The following is a 23,429-nucleotide window of genomic DNA, read 5'->3' as shown; positions in this document are numbered from 1 at the left end:
TTAAGAAAAAAACTGGAATGTATTAACTTTGGTTTAATTAACTGCTTATCAAAATGCACGACTATTAGCCATATTATATACACAGAACATCCATCTTCAGAGGCAACATAATCCCTGACGAATGCACAATGGGATCAGAAGACAACAGGGACAAATCCATCAGTGACAAATCCCTGGGCTATCTCCACTGGTGGATACAGAATGCCAGGTAATTTATATATGTTCAAGAAAAAAATATTGCACACATATACAAGTTAATATCAGGCCTGCATTTGTTTCCAATACAGAATGTAATAGCCCGGTCTCAATTTTGAACAAAAAGCCGTAATGAACTGCTCTGTAATTTTCGAATGAAGGGTGGTATACAAATTTAATTAAAAAATAAAACGAACCACCAACAAATGTGTAATTAGTGCTAATAACACAACTAAGTACTGAACAGAACAGAGATGAAATGTGTTTGGTGTTCAGGAGACCTATAGTCTAAGTATACCACAGAGGAGTAAGTGGAAAGACAGCAACAAGTCTGGCGGAACACTGAAGTCCAATAAACTGATTATTGCAAACGCTTTATTCCATACATATATTATCTTGAGTTAGCAGATGCACACACATTATCACGGGAAAGAGTAGCAGCAGGAAGCATTGGCATTAACTATGGCAAGGAAAAGAAGGCGATGCGATGGAGAGACAGTCACGTTTGACCTTAATAGCAACGGTGAGGCTGAACAGGGAGAAGGAAAAGGTGTTCCCAAAATGAGAAACAACATGGGAGAAAACATGAAGTATGCAGGTATGCATATACAGATCAATGAGCTTCCTCAGAGAGAAGAAGAGTTGTAAATTGGGCAGAAGTGGACAGCTTTAAAATGAAAGGAGGAAAATAAGCTTAAAGTTGATGCAGAAAAAGCCAGAGCTAGACACAAAAGTGGCAAACTGCATAGCAGCAACTGCATTATTCACAAAACTATTCCGGATAAACTGCAGGGGGAAAATGGAAATAAAGAATAGCTATGTGGTTAAGGTTGAAAGCGCCCCATCTCTGAAGCAGCACCTTGTTTCAAGGCTCCTTCACCAGCTCGGATGAAAGCGATTTCGTTGGAGTCCACCATGTGACTCGCACCATCTTCTAAGACGAACCGTATCCCGGAAACCTTGTGAGCCGTCAAAGGGCCTTTTTCGCACGCCTCAAGGAACCCCTATAAAAGAATAGCCTCAGCGTTAGCAACTTCACTTCAAATGGTGGCAAGTCCTTTGACATGCAGGTGGCTGTAGGAAACATGTAGACAAGTAGGCCTTTGCAGCCAAAATGACCATGCCTGACTTGAAAGGAAAAGGAGCAACAAAACTGTTATGTTTATAGTTCTCCGCAAACAATGGTTTCCAACTCAAGGGACAGCCCAGAAAACACACTCCCTCCCGCTTCTCTCTCTCCTGCACAGAGCAAACTCGAAACCAAAGTGATTGATGAACTAGAATTACAGATATACCAACATTTACTATGGTTAATTTCTAATTTGTTATTTCAGTGCTTTTATACCACATTCCTTTTTTTAAAAAAAAAGACTACAAGAGGAACTTACGTGCATTTTCCCCTCCAAAAATTAAGGGGAAATGTGTGTGCGTCTTATGGAGCGATAGCAATGCGAAGCCTCTGGAGCGCAGTGGGAGCTCTCCCACCAAGACTCTCCTGGCTTCAGTGAAAGGAACCCGAAGGCTCCAGAGTGCAGCAGGAACTCACACTGCGCTCCGGAGGCTTTGGGTTGCCTTCTGCTTAAGCCTGGAGAGCTAGAGGGGGCTGTGCGCACCGCCCCCTCTCGCTCTCCAGATAGCCACCTGAAGCCTCCAGAGTGCAGCGGGAGCTCCTGCCGCACTCCAGAGGGTTCGGGTTGCCTTCACTGAAGCCTGGAGAGCGAGAGGGGTCGGTGCGCACCGACCCCTCTCCCTCTCCAGGCTTCAAAGATAGCCACCTGAAGCTTCCGGAGCGCAGCAGGAGCTCCCGCTGCACTCCGGAGGCTTCGGGTTCCTTTCGCTGAAGGGTAGGTGCGAAAGGAACCTACCCTTCAGCTAAGGCGAAACGCCCCTTCAGCTAAGTGGGAGGAGAAATGGAAGGGGCTACGTTTCTCCTGCCTTCGCTGAAGGGGCACTGCGCAGAGAGGGGGAGATTTTTTTTTCTTGTTCTCCCCCTCTAAAACAAGGTGCGTCCTATGGTCGGGTGTGTCCTATAGAGCAAAAAATACGGTAATCAAAATTAAATGCTGCATATAAAAAAGACAAAACATCAAAAACCCATAATATAAGATTCTACTCACTCATTACCTACACCAATTCCACATCCACTTTCTCTCAGTAGTCCTGCATGCACACCCACCCACAAAAAGCCTCTGTACCTACAATGCTAGCTCAAAACCATGGTCTCTTAGCACACCTAGAACCCTTCTCCAAATTTCAGCTTATAGAAGTAGGATATGAAACAGATTTGAAGGGTATCTTACCAGAACCATCACCTTTTTAAAAACAAAAATGAAACAGTAACCTTGCCAAAAGGTAGAAGATACAGTCTCTCTCGTTTTCAAAAGAAAGAATCCCTCTCTGCTTCCTTCACCAATTTCACAAGAGCAAGTCAACATGGACAAACTGCAGGCATTTATTTTACGGTGATGGCAAAAGCTAAGCAGAATGCAGTGGACCAGCCTCTTTAGGGAATGCACTTAGGAAAGACAGTCAAAGGGCCCAAGGGCATTTAAAGAATGTTTTCCACAGAGATGTAAGTAGGAGGCAGAACCAAAGGAGCTTGCCGTCTACTTGAAGGCCCAAGAAAGAGGTACCAGAAATCCAGTGTCAACCAGACTAGCTTGCAATCACCTATGCGTCTCTTTAATGCATAGGAGTGATCTTTCTCTGCTCTTTTATTACCTAGCAAGATTTTCTGGTGTGTGGATGCCTGTGTGTGTACTTTTGAATTCTTGTTTTCATTCCCTTGTGTCTTGTTTTTTACCATTTTCCTGCTTGGATCTCATTTGGCTTCACAGCCAACCTGTTGCTTGAGAAGATGCCCATCACCAGCTTGGGATCCTGTCAAAACTGCATTGACTGGGGAGAGGGGTGAGGCAGACCTCACCTTTTCAATGGCTGGCACAAACTGCTTTGGGATATTCGTTCCGACCGTCTTGTCAACGAATTCCACCTTGGTGTAGTCTTCTTCCTCCAGAGGCTCTAAATAGCCTATCACTTTGCCATACTGGCCTGCTCCACCAGACTGCCTTTTATGAGTGAAGTCGAACCTGTGAAAAGACATAAACTCAGCAAAAAGAAAGGAAGGGAAGCAATGCCTATTCATTTTGCTCAGCACACATGCATAGCTCTAATCCTGGTCTTTAGATCTACAGGAAAGCACACAATGTTCTCACCTGTGTGCTGGCTACCACCTAACAAATGGCCAGAACTTCCCCGTCCCCATATAATCTCTTGTAGAGGACTTTATGGAGGAACCACAACCCAAACAAGCTTCTATAGAAGGGATGAGAAACCCCAGGCCTGTCTCCTCCTTCACAACACTCCCCAGACCACATCTGTCATTGGCCTTGCTTCACACCTCCCTTGAGTGTTTGTGCCTGGCTGGAATGTGTCCTTGGAACTCTGGTAATGCTTCTTGCTTGCCTGCCTCAAAGGCGGAAAGATCAGGTCTGCAAGTGTATATCGAAACTAGCATACAGTACTATAGCCCTAAATGGCCTTGGCCCAGTATACCTGAAGGAGCGTCTCCACCCCCATCGTTCTGCCCGGACGCTGAGGTCCAGTGCCGAGGGCCTTCTGGTTGTTCCCTCACTGCGAGGTTACAGGGCACCAGGCAGAGGGCCTTCTCGGTAGTGGCGCCCGCCATGTGGAACGCCCTCCCATCAGATGTCAAAGAGATAAACAAGTACCTGACATTCAGAAGACATCTTAAGGCAGCCGTGTTTAGGGAAGTTTTTAATGTGTGACATATTAGTGTATTTTTGGTCTTTGTGGAAGCCGCCCAGAGTGGCTGGGGAAACCCAGCCAGATGGGCAGGGTACAAATAATAATTAATAATAATAATTATTATTATTGCAAAATTCATATTCATTATTTTGCCCGCGCTGGCATGTGACCCCCCGGAAGGGAGTGTAGACCTTAGGTTGAGAAAGATTCCTCCTCCCTCTACAACCAGACCATTTCCATGGTGGTCTTTTTTGGAGCCTCTCCAGATATAGAAGCAGCAACTGGGAGGCTCCATGCAAGAGTCCTGTTCATACTGACATTTCCCCTGTTCGATACCTAGCACAAGTTGGAATTGGCATGCAGAATAAGTGGCCAGTCCACATGTCTCTGCTCTTCAAAGCAAAGGGCCTTACACTGCCATGGTGACTCAGCCTGTCTAAAATCAGTCCCTCTGCACTCCAATTTGGCACAGGAACATGCATCTTACTGGGACAGAATGCATCTTATTACTCTCTGGGCCAGTCAAATGCTCAGTCTCCAAGTTCCACTGCATTTTAGAAAAGAGTCTTGAGAGGAAGGCCAGCCCAGAACACTTTGCTGCTGCAGGTGACAGCCAAAGATATGAAAGGAAGAAGAAGAAGAAGAAGAAGAAGAAGAAGAAGAGGAGGAGGAGGAGGAGGAGGAGGAGGAGGAGGAGGAGGAGGAGGAAGGTGGTGGTGGTTTAGATTTGATATCCCACTTTATCACTGCCCTAAGGAGTCTCAAAGTGGCTTACAATCTCTTTTCCCTTCCTCCCCTACAACAAACTGTGAGGTGAGTGAGGCTGAGAGACTTCAGAGAAGTGTGACTAGCCCAAGGTCACCCAGCAGCTGCATGTGGAGGAGCTGAGACGCGAACCTGGTTCACCAGATTACGAGTCCACCGCTCTTAACCACTACACCACACTGGTACCCCTTTCTTGGCATCGAGTGAAGGGGACACAAGCAATTTTCCAGCTGATATGATTGGCGCTTCTTTTGAAGCCCTGGAACATCCAAACAGCTGGGACTGAGCGCCCTCTCCCACTTTGCTGTCACTGCAAATGAGGTGTTTTGGCTGAAGTGTGTTTCTGTACCTTAGTCAAATGAGTATTAATTTATGCTAATTTATGCAGACTTCATCCTGAAATAAAGAATAGTTGTGGGAAGAAAACCTTATTTGTGGTTGTTTCTGATGAGGCATGCACATATTTTAGTAGGCACCCTCTTGCTATCAGCATCGCTCCCTCCTGTGTGAGAGTAAAAGAGGAGTGCATTTTCTATGAGCTCTGAGTGGTGCTGCCAGACCATCTCCATTATGTCCTAGTAAAGCTGCAATCCTAACCCCATTTATCTGGGAATAAGCCCTGTTGAAGTAAATGGGATTTATTTCTGAATAGACATGGTTAAGATTGCACTGCAAAGATGCCCTATTAGCTAGGGCCAGCAGCTAAAACAAAAATGATTGCTAATCAGGATCATTACTGTTGAAAATGAGATGATAATGCTGCATTTAACTTTCCATAATTTTTTATTGTATTGTTGCATATTTGTATGATTTTCTGAGCTGCTCAAAGAACTCTATGGGGTGGGGTGGCCTGACCTATATACAGTGGTCCCTCAGGCTACAAACTCAACTTGTTCCAGAGATCTGTTCTTAACCCAAAACCGTTCTTAACCTGAGGCGCGCTTTCACTAATGGGCCTCCCGCTGCTGCCGTGCCGCCAGCACACAATTTCTGTTCCCGTCCTGGGGCAAAGTTCGCAACTCAGAGAAACTACTTCCGGGTTAGCGGAGTTTGTAACCCGAAGCGTTTGCAACCCAAGGTACCATTGTATATAAAAAACAAATAGAGAAAGTACTAGACTAGTTCCTTTGTGTGCAGACTGCATTTGCTGGTTATTTTTGACAGCACAACCTTTTCTACTTCCAGTGGTAACAACAACAGCCCTTTACAGTGGTGCCCCGCAAGATGAATGCCTCGCTAAACGAAAAACCCGCAAGACGAAAGGGTTTTCCGATTTTTTAGCGGCTTCGCAAGACGAATTTCCCTATGGGCTTGCTTCGCAAGACAAAAGCCCATAGGGAAATCTCCGGGGACAGCGGGGAAGCGCAGCACCTGTCCTGAAGGCTTGCGGTGGGAGGTCCAGGAACAGAGGAGAAGGCGTGCAGCGATTCTCCTCTGTTCCCGGGGCTTGCGGTGGGAGGAGGGTTTTTCCTCCCCACGCCAACCTTCAGAACAGCCTTCTGAATGTTGGCGGTGGGGAGGAAAGCCCTCCTCCCACCGCAAGCCTTCAGGACAGGTCCGGGAACAGAGGAGAAGGTGCGCAGCGATTCTCTTCTGTTCCCGGGGCTTGCGGTGGGAGGAAGGTTTTCCTCCCCACCGCCACCATTCAGAAGGCTGTTCTGAAGGCTGGCGGTGGGAAGAAAAGCCCTTCTCCCGCCTCCAGCCTTCAGAAGAGTTCCCCGCAGGGCTCCCCAAGCTGTGAATGTCTGCCCCGTGCGAGGAGCGCTCTGCTTCAGAGCGCCCCTCGTGCGGGGCAGCAGGCTGCTATCCGCAGCCTAGGCAGCCCTGCAGGAACTCTTCTGAAGGCTGGCGGCGGGAGAAGGGCTTTTCTTCCCACCGCCAGCCTTCAGAAGAGGTCCGGGGACAGACTGTCCCCGGATCTGGTCTGAAGGCGGTCTCCCTAGGAACGCATTAATTGATTTTCAAGGCATTCCTATGGGAAACCGTGCTTCGCAAGACGAAAAATTCGCTAGACGAAAAAACTCGCAGAACGGATTAATTTCGTCTTGCGAGGCACCACTGTATAGGAAACACAGCAGAAGTTCAGGACTTTATCACTGTAGCAATTTGGCAGCAATGTCCTCTTCCGCCCCCCAAAAAGGGAAAAAACAAAGCCCAAAGTTCATGCTCTTTCAAACTATAGTGGTGTATAATGTATTTATTTAGTTTTGTAAAGCCTTCCATGGTAAGGTAAAGATAAAGGGACCCCTGACCATTAGGTCCAGTTGTGGACGACTCTGGGGTTGCGGCGCTCATCTCGCTTTATTGGCCGAGGGAGCTGGCGTACAGCTTCCGGGTCATGTGGCCAGCATGACTAAGCCACTTCTGACGAACCAGAGCAGTGCATGGAAACACTGTTTGCCTTCCCGCCAGAGTGGTACCTATTTATCTACTTGCACTTTGATGTGCTTTCGAACTGCTAGATTGGCAGGAGCAGGGACCGAGCAACGGGAGCTCATCCCGTTGCGGGGATTCGAACCGCCGACCTTCTGATCGGCAAGTCCTAGGCTCTGTGGTTTAACCCACAGCACCACCTGCATCCCCGCCTTCCATGGTAGGAATAGAGAAATAAACTGTCCAGTACAGTGGTATCTCGGGTTAAGTACTTAATTCGTTCTGGAGGTCTGTTCTTAACCTGAAACTGTTCTTAACCTGAAGCACCACTTTAGCTAATGGGGCCTCCTGCCGCAGGAGCACGATTTCTGTTCTCATCCTGAAGCAAAGTTCTTAACCTGAGGTACTATTTCTGGGTTAGAAGAGTCTGTAACCTGAAGCGTATGTAACCCGAGGTACTACTGTATTACAGTCTGTTACTTAATATCATTATTTTACTTATATTGGTTCTCCAGCTTCCTTTGTAATTAACTCTTTACAGGACTGAAGCAGTGTGTTCCTTTTGTATTCTTACAAAGATTAATAAACCTAGTTTGTTTGCTTTTTAAGCCTCTCACCCCACAGCTGCCCCAAACTCTATGGCTATTTCTTATTTCGGAACACTTCGGCTGCCAAGTTCATATTCCAGATGGGAAGCCATCTAGAGGCACAAAAAGGGATGGTGATGCTCCATATGGCATCGGAAGAAGCAGGTTGCAAGCTGTTGAAGTAAATCACCTTCATCCCAGTCCTAAACACACCTACTTGCTCCCTGGGAAGCATCGCGTTTTTGAAGCTGCGCAATTACGAACGATTCCTCTTGATTTCAGCGGGGTTTTATTCGGACGTCATTCTCGACCTCTGCCAAAATCCCTTGGCTGCGGTCCCGGGAATCCCACGAACTCCCAAGTAAACATGCACAGATCGTCCTGTTTGTCCTGAGCGGCCCAATATATACACGGATCTTTGGAATTTTGACCTAATGGTTCCTTTCCAAGCGCCCCCATCTCGACTCTCTTCCGTCTAGCTTCGCCGCGCAGGATCCACCCCCGGCCCAGATGTGGAGCCCGGGCGGGCAGAAGTTGCGCTTCTGCGCCCCAGCAGCCCCCGCTCGGCTCGCCCTCTTCCTCCTCCTCCTCCTCCTCCTCCTGCCGCCGCCGCTTCCTGGTTCTCTCCCGCCAGCGGCGCAAGAAACCCCATTGTGCGCGGCGGCCGCTGCTGCAGCCACCGCCCAGGCCCAGGCCCAGGCCCGCCGCCGGGCCCCCCTTCCCGCTCCGCCAGGGAGGAGCGAGCGGCGCCGAGGCCTCTCCGAGCGAGCCTCCGCGCGCCCCGGAGCCGGCCCCATGGAGATCCCCCCGTCGCACTACCCGGCCACGCGAGCCGCCGGCGTGGTCGAGAACTACATCAACTACCAGCACGGCAGCCCCAGCAAGATCTTCGGCGTGCGGGAAGTGCGCCAAGCCAGCCGAGAGGTAAGCGGGGCCGGGAAGGCGCGGGCGCAGAGGCGCTGCTTTCCAGCGCGCACGCTTCCCTGGGAAACAAAAACACACCCCCAGCAAACCTATGGCACCCTAAATGCTACCGCGGGGCTCTTTCTTGGTTTCGCAGCTGCAAAAGGCTGCAGCAAAAGTCGCGCTCCCCAGATTTAACTTGGAAGAAAGGCCCGTTTAACGTGGCGGGTGCTGTTTGCAAGTCCATCTGCAAAGCATCTGGGCGCCTAAATAAAAAGGCGCTTGCAGAGTCTCCGCTGCTTTCTCCTCCTCTGAGCAACTTCTCTGCAAAGCTTGATTCCTAAAAGGGTTCGAGGCTGAAGACGCCAATCACTGCAGAGGGAGCAAGCGCGGGCACAACACCCTCTTCCCCATCTCTGCTACTTTTTAATCCAGGCGAGCGGGGCTCATCCTGGCCCGCGAGAAGCGACACTTTCTTTTCAACAAGGCGCACAAAGAGACCAGGGGCTGCGCCCCAAGCGATCGCCATGATCGGCAACGACAACAGTTGTTGCTATAGCTTTCTCCTCCCTTTGTGCGCCACGTGGTCCAGCAGCGGCAAAGCACCTGCCCCATCGATCGGTAAAAAACGAAGTCCACAGAGTTATCTCGCCTATTCAAGGCGGAGTAAACTCGTTGCCTTAACCCTTCTTGTTCCAGGCTTGCCTCTAATGCCAGTCTCCCATGGGCGGAGGGGGGGGTTAGAATCTATCACTGCTGCATTATAGGGATAAGCTGCAGAACCAGTTGCACTAAAAACAAATAGAAAGCCTGGTTGATCCTGGCAACTGTTTGCTGTCCACAAATAAGAGCACTAACCTTTCCGAAACAGGCACACACCTGCAGAACCCCACCCCAAATCGTAGCTGGTAGAAAATGCCCCAGAAGTGTCTTTTGGACGCTTAGCTGCAATACAAGAATTCTCAACGCGTCATAAGCATGTTACATCCGTTCCAAAGTATAACGGTGCTTTTTATCCACCTTTCATCTCAGCAAATGTTCTAAATAATGGGGTACTTCGAGGCAGCTGGACACTGCTTTTAAACACTGGACACTAGCTAAAGTTAAGCATTTTTTTACACCTCGCTGATTTCAACAAGGGAGTGTTAAGCTTACCTACTGAGATCAATGGGATTTAAACATGCTTGGCCTTTAAAAAAAATACCTTCCTCAACAAGTTAACTGTTTTTGATACGGATACTGAATACATAAAGAATACCCTCATATTGTTAGGGTCCCTGGCAAGTCCTCTGAAGTCTAAGTAAGATAAACAACATGTACTCTCTTTGTAATTCAGGAAATTCCAGGTGTTGGGCACAAATATCGCCTGAAGTTTGCAATGGAAGAAGAACTTCAGAAAGTAAGTCCTGCTCCTTTGTTGTTAGTTGGGATTAATTTATGGCAAACCTCAAGAGGGTACAGAGTAGACTGTATCACTGCCTGTATGATTCCTGAATGAAATTTCTCTAGCCATGAACCACCTGGAAACCACTTCAAAAAGCTGAGGGCTGGTTCTAGGACAAGTCGACAGCACCACATTCTTAGGCTGGTTTCAACAGCCTCCTGGGAATCCTGATCCTAAATTCATTTATCAAGATGCTGCCAGGAGCCTAAAACTTTCATGCAACACGCAAGAAAAAGCGGAACAGGTTCCTGGCAGAACTTTGGGTTATCACCTCAAAATGAAAATCTGAGACTATTGCTGGTTTAGAGATTCATATTCATCACTCTGCATGTATGAATCAGCCATTACAAACATGTGTCATCATGTGTCACATCAGTCTTCAAAGGGGTAAGAAATCAAGTGATGTACAGACTTGGAAGAGACCTTAAGGACCACCCTGCCAACATGGGAGCCCCACGACCACATTACAATAAGGAACTGCATGCAAGCCACTTATTTGTAGCAAAAGCATTCATTGCTTCTAGAATGTAAAATTTCAGAATTTATTTTAACCCTTAAAAAAATTGGTACCTGACCTTGACCCCCCCATTTCATATATGCCCCTTGAAATAATGGGGTTGCATTGACACAAAACCACATCTTGCTAATGGATCTGGTACCCTCTGACGGAATATCTAAACAAATGCTCCTGCTGTTTTTGACTAACACTTCACATCACCAAGGAGCAGACAGCACCTCAGCTCAAATCACCCATCGCAGCAGGAGTGGGGAACCTTTTTCGCCCCAAGGGCTGCAATCCCTTCTGGGTAACCTTCTGAGGGCCACATGCAAAAGTGGGTGGAGCAATGAATGCAAATTTTACCCCTGTATATTAGGCAAGTTTCAACACAAACTCACATACAGCCCTCTCTGTTCAGACAATCAAGAGGCATTATCAGAGTTCAAAGACACATTTGAGCCAGGCAAAAACACTTTTTTTCGGGGGGGGGGGGTTAAGCAAGATGAGAGGTAATGCCCAAGGAGAGTTCTGATGGCAAAACAGAAAGATCTATGCCTGAAGTTCCCTACCCCGCATTATAGGATGATGCCACAACAGGGGGAGATGCAATGTTCAATAGCAGAGCAACTGAAGAAAAGGGGAAGAGAGATAATACACATAACACTTCCCTTGAATAGAGAGCAATATACAATTATTCTGAGCAAGGATTTAGGTAAGAGAAGGATATGGATATTCTAACAGTAATGATGGCTATTTTGGTTAGGTGATATTGGTAAACAAGGGCGAAGCAAAATGTGTTTATCATTAGAATAGCAAGCTCCTTCCAATGAAGTTTTTAAACTTGTCTGATTATTTCTCCAACAGGGCAGTCCTGTGAACTGCACCGCTGAAATCCTGTATCATCACGGCGACCCACATGTTGCTCCCGAAGTGCATTATACAGTGGAAGGGGAGTTCGGGACAAATACAGAGGAAGCAGACAACAAGTTTTACAACAGACTCAAGAACCTGCCAGACCTATTAGAGGCACAAAATCTTCCAGGTTAAAATAAATAAAAAAAATGCAACTTGAAATTACCTTTATGAATGATGTGTCAGTGTTAAGGTTTTGAAGTAATTGGTAAATGTTGCCTGCAACAAAATGTTGCAGCTTCTCCTCCCTCCTAACAGGCATGCTTCAGTTTCGGATTCCATCCAGCCATTTCCTCTACTCCCCCCCCCCCCCCTTCAACATTACGTATGGAGTATGCTCAGACATTAGGCCACTGTGATTTTTTGCTCCCTTTTGAAAAGGGTTTTTTGTTCCCTGAGCATGCTGTTGTTTTCTTCGTTTCTCAGTAACTCCATTTTGGTTGCCACTCATGCTATTAGGAGGGAGTGGATGCTTGAATACATGTCCCACAGCTTTTCTTTAGTTAAGGTACAGACAAAGAAAATGGGGCTCAAGGACCAGTTCTTTACTCCAGTCCCACTTAGGATGAAAGCAGCAAAGGGCCAAGACAGAAAGTCTTGGTAGACCAGCTGAAGTTCCTATGTTGGTTGCCCCTGCTTTAAAGCAACTGCAACTAGATCTTAAACAATGTAAAAGCGGAATGACCACTCGTGGGATTCAGCTACTGTATCAGATTACAAATAAAGTTCTCAAAAATACAGCTCGTTGCCATGTAAATGGGTGACTTGAGATGGTCAAGCAAGCTGATCAACCGGAGACTGGAATGTGTCTGCAACAAGTAGCAAACTACACAGAGCAGTGTTATAGTACATTTAGTGTGTGCAACAGATCTCTGGTGCAGAATTTGGAGAGCCACCGCTTTCATTTTCAATAAAGCAGTTGTAGTACAGTGGTGCCCCGCAAGACGAAAAACCCGCTAAACGAAAGGGTTTTCCATTTTGGAGGTGCTTCGCAAGACGAATTTCCCTATGGGCTTGCTTCGCAAGACGAAAATGTCTTGCGAGTTTTTCTGACCTTTTTCCCCTCCCCCCTTTTTCTAAGCCGCTTATCCGCTAAGCCGCTAAAAGCCACTAAGCCGCTAATAGCGCTAATCCGCTAATGAGCTTGCTTCGCAAGACGAAAAAACTGCTAGACGAAGAGACTCATGGAACGGATTCTTTTCGTCTTGCGAGGCACCACTATCTCTATAGCCACAAATACAGAAACAGGTTTGCGGTACCCACATACAGTGGACGCTCGGGTTGCGAATGTGATCCGTGAAGGATGCACATTTGCAACCTGCAGCAGCGCATCTGCGCATGCGTGGGTTGCGATTTGGTGTTTCTGCGCATGTGCAAAGCGCGATTTAGTGCTTCTGTGCATGCGCGACCACTGAAACCTAGAAGTAACCTGTTCCGGTCCTTCCGGGTTTTGGTGGGTCCGTAACCCAAAAAAACGCAACCTGAAGCGTCTGTAACCCGAGGTATGCCTGTATTTCCAACAAATGTATGCATGCCTTCTGCAGCTATGAGTCCCTTGCCCATGGTTCCTAGTCAGGATGGGCCAACTCACACGGTCCTGTTATTCCCAAACATAGGTAAAAGGTAAAGGTACCCCTGCCCGTACGGGCCAGTCTTGCCAGACTCTAGGGTTGTGCGCCCATCTCACTTAAGAGGCCGGGGGCCAGCGCTGTCCGGAGACACTTCCGGGTCACGTGGCCAGCGTGACAAAGCTGCTCTGGCGAGCCAGCACCAGCGCAGCACACGGAAACGCCGTTTACCTTCCCACTGGTAAGCGGTCCCTATTTATCTACTTGCACCCGGGGGTGCTTTCGAACTGCTAGGTTGGCAGGCGCTGGGACCGAGTGACGGGAGCGCACCCCGCCACAGGGATTCAAACCGCTGACCATGCGATCGGCAAGTCCTAGGTGCTGAGGTTTTACCCACAGCGCCACCCGCGCTATATTCCCAAACATAGCTCTGCCTTTTTTCCTGCCACTGGTTGCCAAACAGAAATCCAAGTTCTGGATGAAAGGTGGAGTATTCAGATTGTGCAAAGTTGAGACACCTTTAATGAACTTTTTTTTTGGGGGGGGGGGTGGCAAAAAATGCAATTTGTGTCTAGGAATTACTTTTTTTAAAAAAACTATACTTGCTTAATACTTTCCCAGTTTGATTCAAGCTATTTGTTTCTGTTGCCAGACAATTTCGGAAATGTCTCTGAAGAAATGAAGCCTGTTCGGCACTTAGCCTGGGTTGCCTGTGGTTACGTAATATGGCAGAATTCAACAGAAGACACTTGGTACAAAATGGCAAAAGTGCAAAGTGTCAAGCAAGTGGTAAGTGAATGGATCAAAGAGGGGAGTCTGACAAGTTGTCCTATGGGAAGAAGAGTTCACAGTGGAGTGCAAAGTTAAAGTATTTTTGAAGGAAGTCACAAAGTGGAGATTAACATGGGATTCTCAGTGTATACTTGCCTAAGAAAGCCTGACATATTCTTAAGAATAAGAATAAGAATAATTTATACCCTGCTTCTCCATTTTGGCTTAATTTTTGTTAAATAAATCAGGACATGGTGTAATATAATATGTCAAGTGTGGTTGTTCCTCTGAAGTTGTATTTACCTAATTTTAAGGCCTGCTGTTATTATATCCTGATATGTAAAACCACAGAATTTTTCCCCCCATTTTACTTCCTCTTTAAAGGGAAACTCTTCTGTCCAGTTCGCCTGACCAAGTCCTAAAGGATGTCAGGTCACAAGAACCCAGAAGCGCACAGAGTCTCCATAGTGATTTAATACTAAGACAAAAACAAGCAATGAGTCAGTTCTAAACCCATTAAATTGTTTATGGAAACGAGAGCATTCCTTCTTATAAGAATAGAATCCCTTTTCAGAATTAAGGAATGGCAGAGTTTTAAATGATGAGTCTTTGCCTTCTGGATGTTAAAGGGAAGCAAGGAAGGAAACCTAGTTCCCTCCTGGTAGTTCAAGTTCTTCAGCGTTTCCACGCTCACTGAACATTTGAAAGTGGTTAGCTGTACATGGGTGGCAGCCGTACTTACTAAAGTCAGGGTATGGTTTTCCCCTCTTTTGTTGGTTGCAGAAAAGGAGTGATGATTACCTGGAATTTTCCTATGTGGTTCTGATCCATGATATTGTCTCCCAGGTAAGTAACAGAATTGTAAAGCAAATAAAGGAAGGGGGGGGCGGGAGAGAAGAGGACCTTTCCTGCAAAAAGCAATCCTGGAACAGTGATCACCACAGTATCAGGATGTTAGGACAGGTAGGAGTACTCAGGGGCCCCAGAGCTGTTCACAGGCTTGTATCAGGATAGCCAATGGAGGGCCCTGCATTTAATATGGGACTCCCAACTCCCATGGATGATGGCACTTGTAGATGAACAATACCTGGGAGGACATGACATTGGCTAGCCCTAGGCTTCTGTGCAGCCTGCAGAGTACAGCAGAGAATGGGATAAAGACAGTCTGAAAAGCAAGGCACTGCCAACCTTCATGGTTAGGCACAGGTCTCGGCACTGCTTCAAACTAAGACCCATGATATGGAGCAACAGGATTCACCTTTCTCAGAATCTGTATTCATTTAAAACACAAACACACACACACACACAAACTCAAGCTCAAGCTCAAGATACTTCTGGCCACAAATATAGGACTGGAAGAGCGTTGTCAGTGCTTGCTGCACTCTCAGAAGTTAGATTCCCAAAGGTAAGGAACAGACCCATTGGGCAAAAGAGTTTACAGGGTTTTTTTTACTAAATGACTCTTGGGGTCCCTTCCCACTCTACAATTCTATAAGCAGACTTTGCAAAAGTGCAGTATTCCACCAAATGAATTTTTTTTAAAAGCAAATGTACATAAACTATACGGGTCACAGAATGCATGGTGCAGAATTTGCGTTGCCTGTTAAGGTTGCAACTTTTGTCCCACTGATACAGGTTTCTATTCACCAGCAATCTGATCTGCAGTAATTAGCATCAGTTCACTCCTACCATGAAAGCTTCACTTCCCGAATTCTACAAGCCAGCCTTCCTCTAAAGGCAAAGGATAAGGCTAGGCTGTGTCCACCTCCACCCTAGCCGATTAACCAACCCTACTTACCTAGATTACAATATGCATTTATTTATTTAACGTGCAGAGGACACAAACACACACACACACAGCCCTGACTATATCCTAACTTGAAGCACCCTGTCCCTTTAGCTGTGTTTTTCTAACTTTACTAGCTGAGCACTCCAAGAAAAACCAGCTCTAGGCAGTCAGAACCCTCAAAACAGCACACAGCGAGGAGAAGGGGGGAGATTGTTCAATATAGCAAGCAGAAATTCCACCCAGAGGTTCTGTCATTAGAAGGCTCCTTCTGTCAGAGGAAGGCTTTAGATTCAAACCATGACCCCTCCCAGATTAACCCCAGCTGTGCCATAAGCAGAGAACAGGAGTGAACAAAATGCCCACGTCCATCTCGTGGGTGGGTGCCTATTCAGCAAATCACTCTAGATCCCCCAAATATGCAAAAGTGCATGCTACACAGGAAGGCAAAGCTTAGCCGATCTGATATCAGATATGTAAACTTGTTGATCCACCATATTGCAATTGTACATACCTGCACACAAATCACAGTGCAATGAATCGCTTTTCATCTAGTGACACCTCTTATGTACTACAAATGCCTTGTATTGCGGAGAGCTTGTGTCTCCCCCTCCTACCCACCCCAGCTTCTCTCATTTAGATTAAGGTGCAGGAACCAGAATGGTTATACAGTGGTGCCCCGCAAGACGAATGCCTCGCAAGACGAAAAACCCGCTAGACGAAAGGGTTTTCCATTTTGGAGGCGCTTCGCAAAATGAATTTCCCTATGGGCTTCCTTCGCAAGACGAAATGTCTTGCGAGTTTTTCTGACTTTTTCCCCCTCCCCCCTTTTTCTAAGCCGCTAAGCTGATAAGCCGCTAAAAGCCGCTAATAGCGCTAATCCGCTAAGCCGTCAATGGGCTTGCTTCGCAAGACGAAAAAACCGCTAGACGAAGAGAATCGCGGAACCGATTCTTTTCGTCTTGCGAGGCACCACTGTATAAGAATGCAATACCAAGCCAGAGGTACAAAGGAAGCCCACAGGAAGATATAAACCAGGGGTCAGCAACCTAAGGCCCATGGGCCGGTAGCGGCCCACAAGGCTTGTCTAACTGGCCCATGGTGACCCCTGCCACGGGCTCTTACCAGCGCGGCGCGGGGACTGACTTCCGGGTTGGTTGTACCTGTGCGCATGCGCACGGGTGCTCCTCTGACCTGGAAGAGTGTGTATGTACACACGCTCCGGCCCATCCTCAGATAAGGTTGCCAACCTCTGATATAAACCTTATTCCCAAGTATCATGAGAACAACATTTGTAGATGGTGGCCTAGTGAGGCTGCTGTCTATTGAACACTTCTGGTTGCATGGTTCCCTATGTGCATGAATTAGGCAGAGAGCACGCCTATATTACAGGTTTGAAAAGTCAGCCTTGAAACAACACAGCATGAAACAGTAGGATGTGGAGGAACTACCTGGCAATATTTCATTGAAACAATTCTCTCCTTTTCCTGCCATCCACATTCTTGATTGCCTTGCTCTATGAGAGTCACTGCACTTTATTAAGAATTCCAGGGTTGGAAAGAGGAGGAGGAACGAAATGTGACCTGGCCCGAAGTTACTAGATAGGAAAAGAACGTGATTTTCCAGATATGCAGAGATAACAATGCTGCTCCTTGGTTTCTCTAATACCCTGGCTGTTCTAACATTTGGGCTTTTTCTTTTTTTGTAATCCACAGGAGATTATTCCTTGGCACATGCAAGTTTTATGGAACCCGCAGCATGGAGTTAAAGTCACACGGAATAGCCGTCAGCCAAAACGTGCGGCACAGGATTAGTGGCCACAACTTCAACCTACTACAGTGGTACCTTGGTTCCCGAACAGCTTAGTTGTCGAACAAATCGGCTCCCAAGCACTGCAAACCTGGAAGTAAGTGTTCTGGTTTGTGGATGTTTTTCGGAAGCCAAATGTCCGACGCGGCTTCCAATTGAGTGCAGGAAGCACTTGGTTTTCAAACGGTTTCGGGAGTTGAACGGACTCCCAAAACGTATTAAGTTTGAGAACCAAGGTACCACTGTATTAGAGGTTGTTCAAATGTCTTTAAAACAACTTTGTACAGCTAGAGGAAGGGCTATAAAATAGGCTTACACAGGTTCAGAAACCCCTACATGCATAAGGACCAATGCAAATTATTTCCTGGCCTCGGTGTGGTGGCTCTCGCATGCCAGAGTGAACACTTACGGTACAGTTGCCACAATGCTCTCTCTGAATGCTACTTTAGGCTTTCCGGTCTCACAAGGACAACCATATTCTCTTTCCATTCTCTAGGTAGAAACAGCACACACAAAAATATACTGATTAAAATGTGTTGCCAAATGGGTAGCGCTAAGCATAATCTCACCTAATTATTCCCGAATGCTACCTACAATCACTGGGAAAATGTCAAGCCAACATTTTCCAGCTGTAGTATCTCTCTAGTTAATTAGAGCTTCTTATATCTGGACCAGACAGAAGTCCACCCACCTAGAGCAGATTTGGAGTTTTTTGAGTAATTTTTTGGTCCACATCCTGTACATATGCAAGATTTCTGACCTTCTATATATACTTCATGAGCATGAACCACAAAAAATTGCTAGCACAGACCCAACTGAAGAATTACAACCGGCACTGCGTAATTTATACATAGCCAGATATGAAGCTAGGGAGAACAACTAAACTATAAACACTGAATTAAATAAATACTTTTGCCAAGTAAGACTCGGTAGCACACTTGACCAGTGCAATCTTGTAACAATCACCTGTGCATAGATTTCCAGGTGCAGTTCTCCCATTCCTGAAACAATGGTCTCTTTGCTCTCGCTGTCAAAATGAACTCTGAAAGTGGGGTCTTCCCTCGTGAAGCGGTTAATGCCTTTTGAAAACTTATCCAAGTCATTCTAGAGGGGGGCGGGGAAATAAACAAGGGTAAATTAATGTCTTTCGCATCACTGAATACAACAAGATAGTCATAAGTGCTGGGGTTACAGGATAAAATACCATTAAAAAATGGAGCTAGATGGTTTCTATAAACTGTAGGGTGTCAATGGAACGTGTTGGCTTCAGAGCATCACAAACTTGAGACTGCTCCACTCAGTACTGCATTGACAAGTAAATACACAACTAGGATTGATCACACATAATTGCCAGGGCATCAAGCCTATTGGAACTCAGCAGCAGGAGAACCATCACACCAAAGGCTTAGCTTCTCCCGAACACAAGAACCAAATGCAACAGAAACATCACCATTTTCCTCCAAGAAAAATCAGATCACAACATTCCTTCCAGATAACTTTTACTATTCACCCTTGTTTGGACTTCCAATGCCTACCTTGTTTGATGGCTTCATTGCCACTGAAATGACAGGATCAGGGACATGAATAGATTCCTATGAAAGGGAACAGAACACAGAAACCAAAGAACCATTTTTTAATATAAAAACACTTGAAAATTATCTTTCCAGATAATTATCTTTACTTTTAACACTCAAACCCACAGGCAGCCTTCCTCTTTCTTTCTAGGACTCAAAATTTATGGGGTTTGTTAAAACAAAAGTTTCCTAATAAGGGATCAGACCCTGGTTTGTAGTCAGTTTCCCTGTTTGGATGCTATGGATTAATCAGAATTTTTTCATTATGGCATTTAAGAGAAGGGAGGAGAGAAGGAAGCATGAGCGGGCATAGCTCTCATCTTAATAAATTGAGATTGCTACATCTGAATTGTGCTGTACTCTTCATAGAAGGGCTGGGTGATACATTTCTGATCATGCTCATTCATTTCAACAGAATGCAGAACTGATATTAGAAGAAACTGATTATACTTGTAGGTTTTTTTAACAAAATATTGTAATAGCTGTAAAAGCAGACTCAAAATAAAACCTTTTTTTGTAAAAGTTTCTTTAGTACAGAGGATATTTAGATTAAGGAATAACATCTGAATTGAGATTTTAAGAAATATAAAGAGAACACACAGTTCACTTCAGAGGAGGAACTTACCATGGAAAGGTCAGTGTTACATTTTTCTGAAAATGTATCCCCACTAGCACAGTCGATGCCGAATAATGCACAGATGTCTCCTGCATAAACTTCTTCCACATCCTAGCAGAAACAAAACAAAAAAATAGCATTCTAGGTGCTTTTTATGGTATTAGGCAAGAGTGCAACCATTCTACAGCAGTGGTAAGACCTGCACGCATAGTCTACCCCGGATTATAACAGGGTTCTCCTAGATTCCAAGCTGCCACTAGAGGCTCTCAGGGTTCAGTGGCAAGGAGTACCTATGCCCTTGTTCCAGCTGGCTGACAAATTATAGCCATAGCTACCATAGTCTAGGTTTTTGATAAGCTCCTGACTGGACTACTGCAATGTACACTGTGTAGGGCTTCGCTTGAAGACAGCCCCAAAGCTGCAATTGGTGTACAGTGCCACTGCCCATTTGTTGTCTGGGGCAGTAAAATGGGATCATGCCATGCTGATCCTGAAAACTCACTGCTAAGCAGCAAAGTCTGACTCACGCTGACTGGTAAAGCTACTTGTCAGGAGTTAGATAATCACATTCTTTCTGCTAGATTAGCCAACATGTCAAGACAGTAGTAACCAGAGAAAGATGAGGAAGAGTGCAATACCAGGCAGGAACGAGTGGCTCCCAGAGAGGATGGGGCGACTGATTGCCAGTATGACAAAAGCCAATTGACTAAAAGCGTTTTTACTATCAACTTGAAAGGTAACTTTTGAGACTGTACTAAGATGAAATTGGAGACAAATTTAGCCCTTAAGAATAATTAAAGACTGGCCCATTTTGGCCTTACTGTTGAAAGATCAGTGGGCAGCCATCCACTTCCAGCTGTTTTTATAGGGCCGTGGTGTTTAAAAGCTAACTGGGTGTGAAGAAATCGACTTGGGATTCCCCAGGCAGACATTTTATAACATCATGGGAATGTTTCGATTTTTCGTTTGCGAAGAAAAGGGGTTCTCGGGGCAAGGGGTGGATAAAATAGGGGAGCAGTTATGGCAGAATGTTAATTGTTATATAACAGGCATGTTCAACGGGTTGATTGCGATCTACCGGTTGATCGTGGGGTGACTGTGGTCTATCGCCCTTGCTGAACCCTCCCCCCAAGAAGCTCAACAACTCTGGTGATTCCTCCCCAAAACAAGCTCAACAACTCTGGTCAACCCAATGGGTAGATCACTGCCAGTTTATTGATAATGGGAGTAGATTGCAGTCTCCTGGAAATTGGACGTGCCTGCTATATAAGCCTTCCTGAGCTTGCAGCTTTGGTCAGCAGCTGTTTGGTTTTTCCAAAAGAGGGCCACGTATTGAATGGAGCAGCAAAGGCTGGAGAGCCAGTGGCAAGGGCTCTTGCTACACCCTCCCATGGTAGCTGAGACTCAGGCAAAGGGCTCTTTAACTACTTCTTCCCCAGTGGGAACAGAAACTTTAAAAGGGCTCTTGATGACACTGAACAGCAACAGCTGTATCTCCATCCATCCATCTTCTACATCCTGTCTGCCTACACTACATAAGGCATGAAATGCTGCTGTTCATACTTCTTCTCAATTGACATGGGAGAAAGCAGCTACAGAGAGGTGTCCTCAGGATCAAGGGCGAAACTGAGGGAGATGGCAACAGTATTGCACTGTACAGTCAAGCAGGGTATCAACTGAAAACCATATAGATGTTTTGGGAGAGGAAACAAATTTCAGGAGCAGCATTTATCTGCAAATAAAATCCCACCACACAGGCAAGGAACTGAAACACCTTTAACTAGAAATGCCTGCTCTTTGACCCAGATTGCATACAAAGAATGTTGTAGCACAGCTACAAACCCTTTTTTCCTCATGGACCACTTGAGAATTGCAGGTGGCCTTGGCGAATGACTTGATGACTATTCTACTTGTTGCAGAGACAGTAATATGCTGTGCCTGCTGCGGTATGCTTTGCAGATGTATTTCTATTGCTTCTTTTATTTCTTATATTGCATTTTCTTGCATTACACTTTGCATCCCATAGAATCTGAATCGTTACACAACAGAATACAACATAAGAAATAAAAGAACAAATACAATTTAAAGATCAATATGAGTTTTTGATGCAGACATGATAGGAACCACCTGACTGAAACTTGCCCAGGAGCCACAGTTTGGGAACCCCTGCCTTTGTTTACATCTTCTTCACTGAATGGAAAGGGATTGAAGTGGAATGAAGTGCCTCACAGACTGGGTTTTGCCTCGACATTCACCTCCATCGTGTCTGCATGCATGCGGACCAGTCTTGGCACCCGGACCTTCTTCCCAGTCCTGGTATTGTAGATGGAATCGCCTTTCTTCAGCATCCCCTGGTAAACGCGCACATAGGTGAGCTGCCCAAAACGCCCAGCCTGCAAGCGGCAGAAAACAGCAGCCAGTCAATTGAGGGAGACAAAACTTTAGGAGAAGCAGAGGGAATCAGCGCAACACACATCCTGGGGGGTAGAGCAAATGGCCCCTAGCAGTCCTATCACAACAAGTTTCAGCTCAGCTGTCCTTAGTTAGAAAGCTTTGTCGGAGGAGACCTACCTCAAGTTTAAATGCCAGGCCCAAAAAAGGCAAGGAACCATCTCTGGCAGAGCTCAGCGAAATCATAGATTTTTCCTTGGAATCCCTTGAAGAAGAGAAAAGTTAAGTTTAAAATGCAATATTTCTATGGTACTTCCCAATCCGTTCTTGTTGTGGGGATCTGTTCTGAAGGACGATCTAATGAGCAGCCTTAACAGGCTCTGAAGACCAATGGCAGATGTAGAATTATTACTAAGAACAGCCTTAGTTGGGTTTATGTCCTTTTTGTATGTGTTTACCAGTTAAATCCGGCCTCTTAAGTGAGATGGGCGCACAACCCTAGAGTCGGACACGACTGGCCCGTACGGGGAGGGGTACCTTTACCTTTACCTTTACCTGTTAAATCAGTCCTACCTGGTTTCCGTGCAGGTTTTTAAAGGAAAACCCTTAAAAATCCACATGGGTTGTGTGTGTATCCTCATCTTTCCCCCAAAGGAAAATTTAAGAGGGGGTCGAAGCACTGCCTCTCCTTTCTTCCTTTGCAGATTTTAGCCACTTGGAGCAGCTAATGTATTCTAAATCCTGCTGCATGGGTTTAAAGAGTTCTGCAATTCCCCCTGGAAGCGATGGGCATAAGAATATGTCTTTGATCTCAGAAAGAGTGTAAGGGTGAAATTATTATTGTCCCCTGTGACGACAGACTGCTCTGCCTCCTTTCTTTTAGCAAATGTTTTGTGCCACTGAGAAAGTGGTAATTCTGTATTGATTTGTTTTGGATGTTTGTATGTGATGCCAATAAAAGGTTTGATGATGATGATGATGATGATGATTGTCCCCCTGGATCCAGCAGCTTCCCCACCCGCCATGCAATCTCCCTGAGAGTGACTGCATGTCATCCCGTCCTGTTGCTCCCAGGGGGAACTGGAGACAAATTTTCAACCCACACAGCCAGATCCACATGGGCTAACTGATTCCAAGTAACTGGTACATGAAAGTAAAGCCCAAAGGGTCAGCTCTCAGGTCACCTCACTGGGGAATTGGGCAGGAGTCTTACTCAATTCGCACGTCCAAGGAGGTGCAGGTAAGGTGTCTGTTGTAGAATCTGAACTCACCAATTTCCTTCCTAAGAATTCTTAGGCTTGATTTTTAGCCAAAATGTGCACTGCTGGAGGTAGGTGTAAGTGAGTTAAGGCGGATTTAATACCTATCTTTTGGAGTTGTAAAAAAACCGATGCATTTCTGGAGAGAAGCACCCAAATATTATACGGACAAGTACAAGCTATGATCTCCCGAGAAATCCTAAAATTCT

At 46.0% G+C, this 23,429-nt stretch overlaps 2 protein-coding genes and 2 long non-coding RNA genes across 4 annotated transcripts in view; 3 read left to right on the top strand and 1 right to left on the bottom strand.

The window, feature by feature from the left end:
- The window catches only part of LOC307217238, a 98,893-nt gene extending 80,592 nt beyond the window's left edge, over positions 1–18,301 (top strand). Inside the window, exon 2 of the long non-coding RNA XR_013839475.1 lies at positions 17,550–18,301. This is a non-coding gene — a long non-coding RNA (uncharacterized lncRNA). The remainder of the gene's footprint in view (positions 1–17,549) is intronic.
- The window catches only part of GFM1 (G elongation factor mitochondrial 1), a 41,194-nt gene that overhangs the window by 3,707 nt on the left and 14,058 nt on the right, over positions 1–23,429 (bottom strand). The window contains exons 8-15 of the mRNA XM_079977866.1: positions 22,142–22,226; positions 21,826–21,963; positions 19,580–19,681; positions 18,916–18,972; positions 18,347–18,484; positions 17,790–17,872; positions 3,122–3,284; positions 1,055–1,199 (exon numbers count right to left, since the gene is read on the bottom strand). Of these exons, the coding sequence (XP_079833992.1) occupies positions 1,055–1,199; positions 3,122–3,284; positions 17,790–17,872; positions 18,347–18,484; positions 18,916–18,972; positions 19,580–19,681; positions 21,826–21,963; positions 22,142–22,226 (911 nt within the window). The remainder of the gene's footprint in view (positions 1–1,054; positions 1,200–3,121; positions 3,285–17,789; positions 17,873–18,346; positions 18,485–18,915; positions 18,973–19,579; positions 19,682–21,825; positions 21,964–22,141; positions 22,227–23,429) is intronic.
- Positions 7,921–17,898, top strand: LOC307217129 (latexin-like). Its single transcript, XM_079978249.1, has 6 exons — positions 7,921–8,612; positions 9,928–9,990; positions 11,399–11,576; positions 13,667–13,803; positions 14,569–14,631; positions 17,287–17,898. The coding sequence occupies exons 1-6, from the start codon at positions 8,199–8,201 to the stop codon at positions 17,383–17,385; spliced, it is 954 nt and encodes a 317-aa protein (XP_079834375.1). The 5' UTR covers positions 7,921–8,198; the 3' UTR covers positions 17,386–17,898.
- Positions 11,595–13,658, top strand: LOC307217255. Its single transcript, XR_013839493.1, has 3 exons — positions 11,595–12,364; positions 12,659–13,062; positions 13,443–13,658. It is a non-coding gene; the product is annotated as an uncharacterized lncRNA (long non-coding RNA).

This window comes from Podarcis cretensis (genome assembly GCF_951804945.1).
Source record: "Podarcis cretensis genome assembly, chromosome: 5".
Taxonomy (NCBI): Eukaryota; Metazoa; Chordata; class Lepidosauria; order Squamata; family Lacertidae; genus Podarcis; species Podarcis cretensis.
Note: the sequence above shows the minus strand (reverse complement) of the source record. Positions and strands in the feature narration are given on the sequence as shown.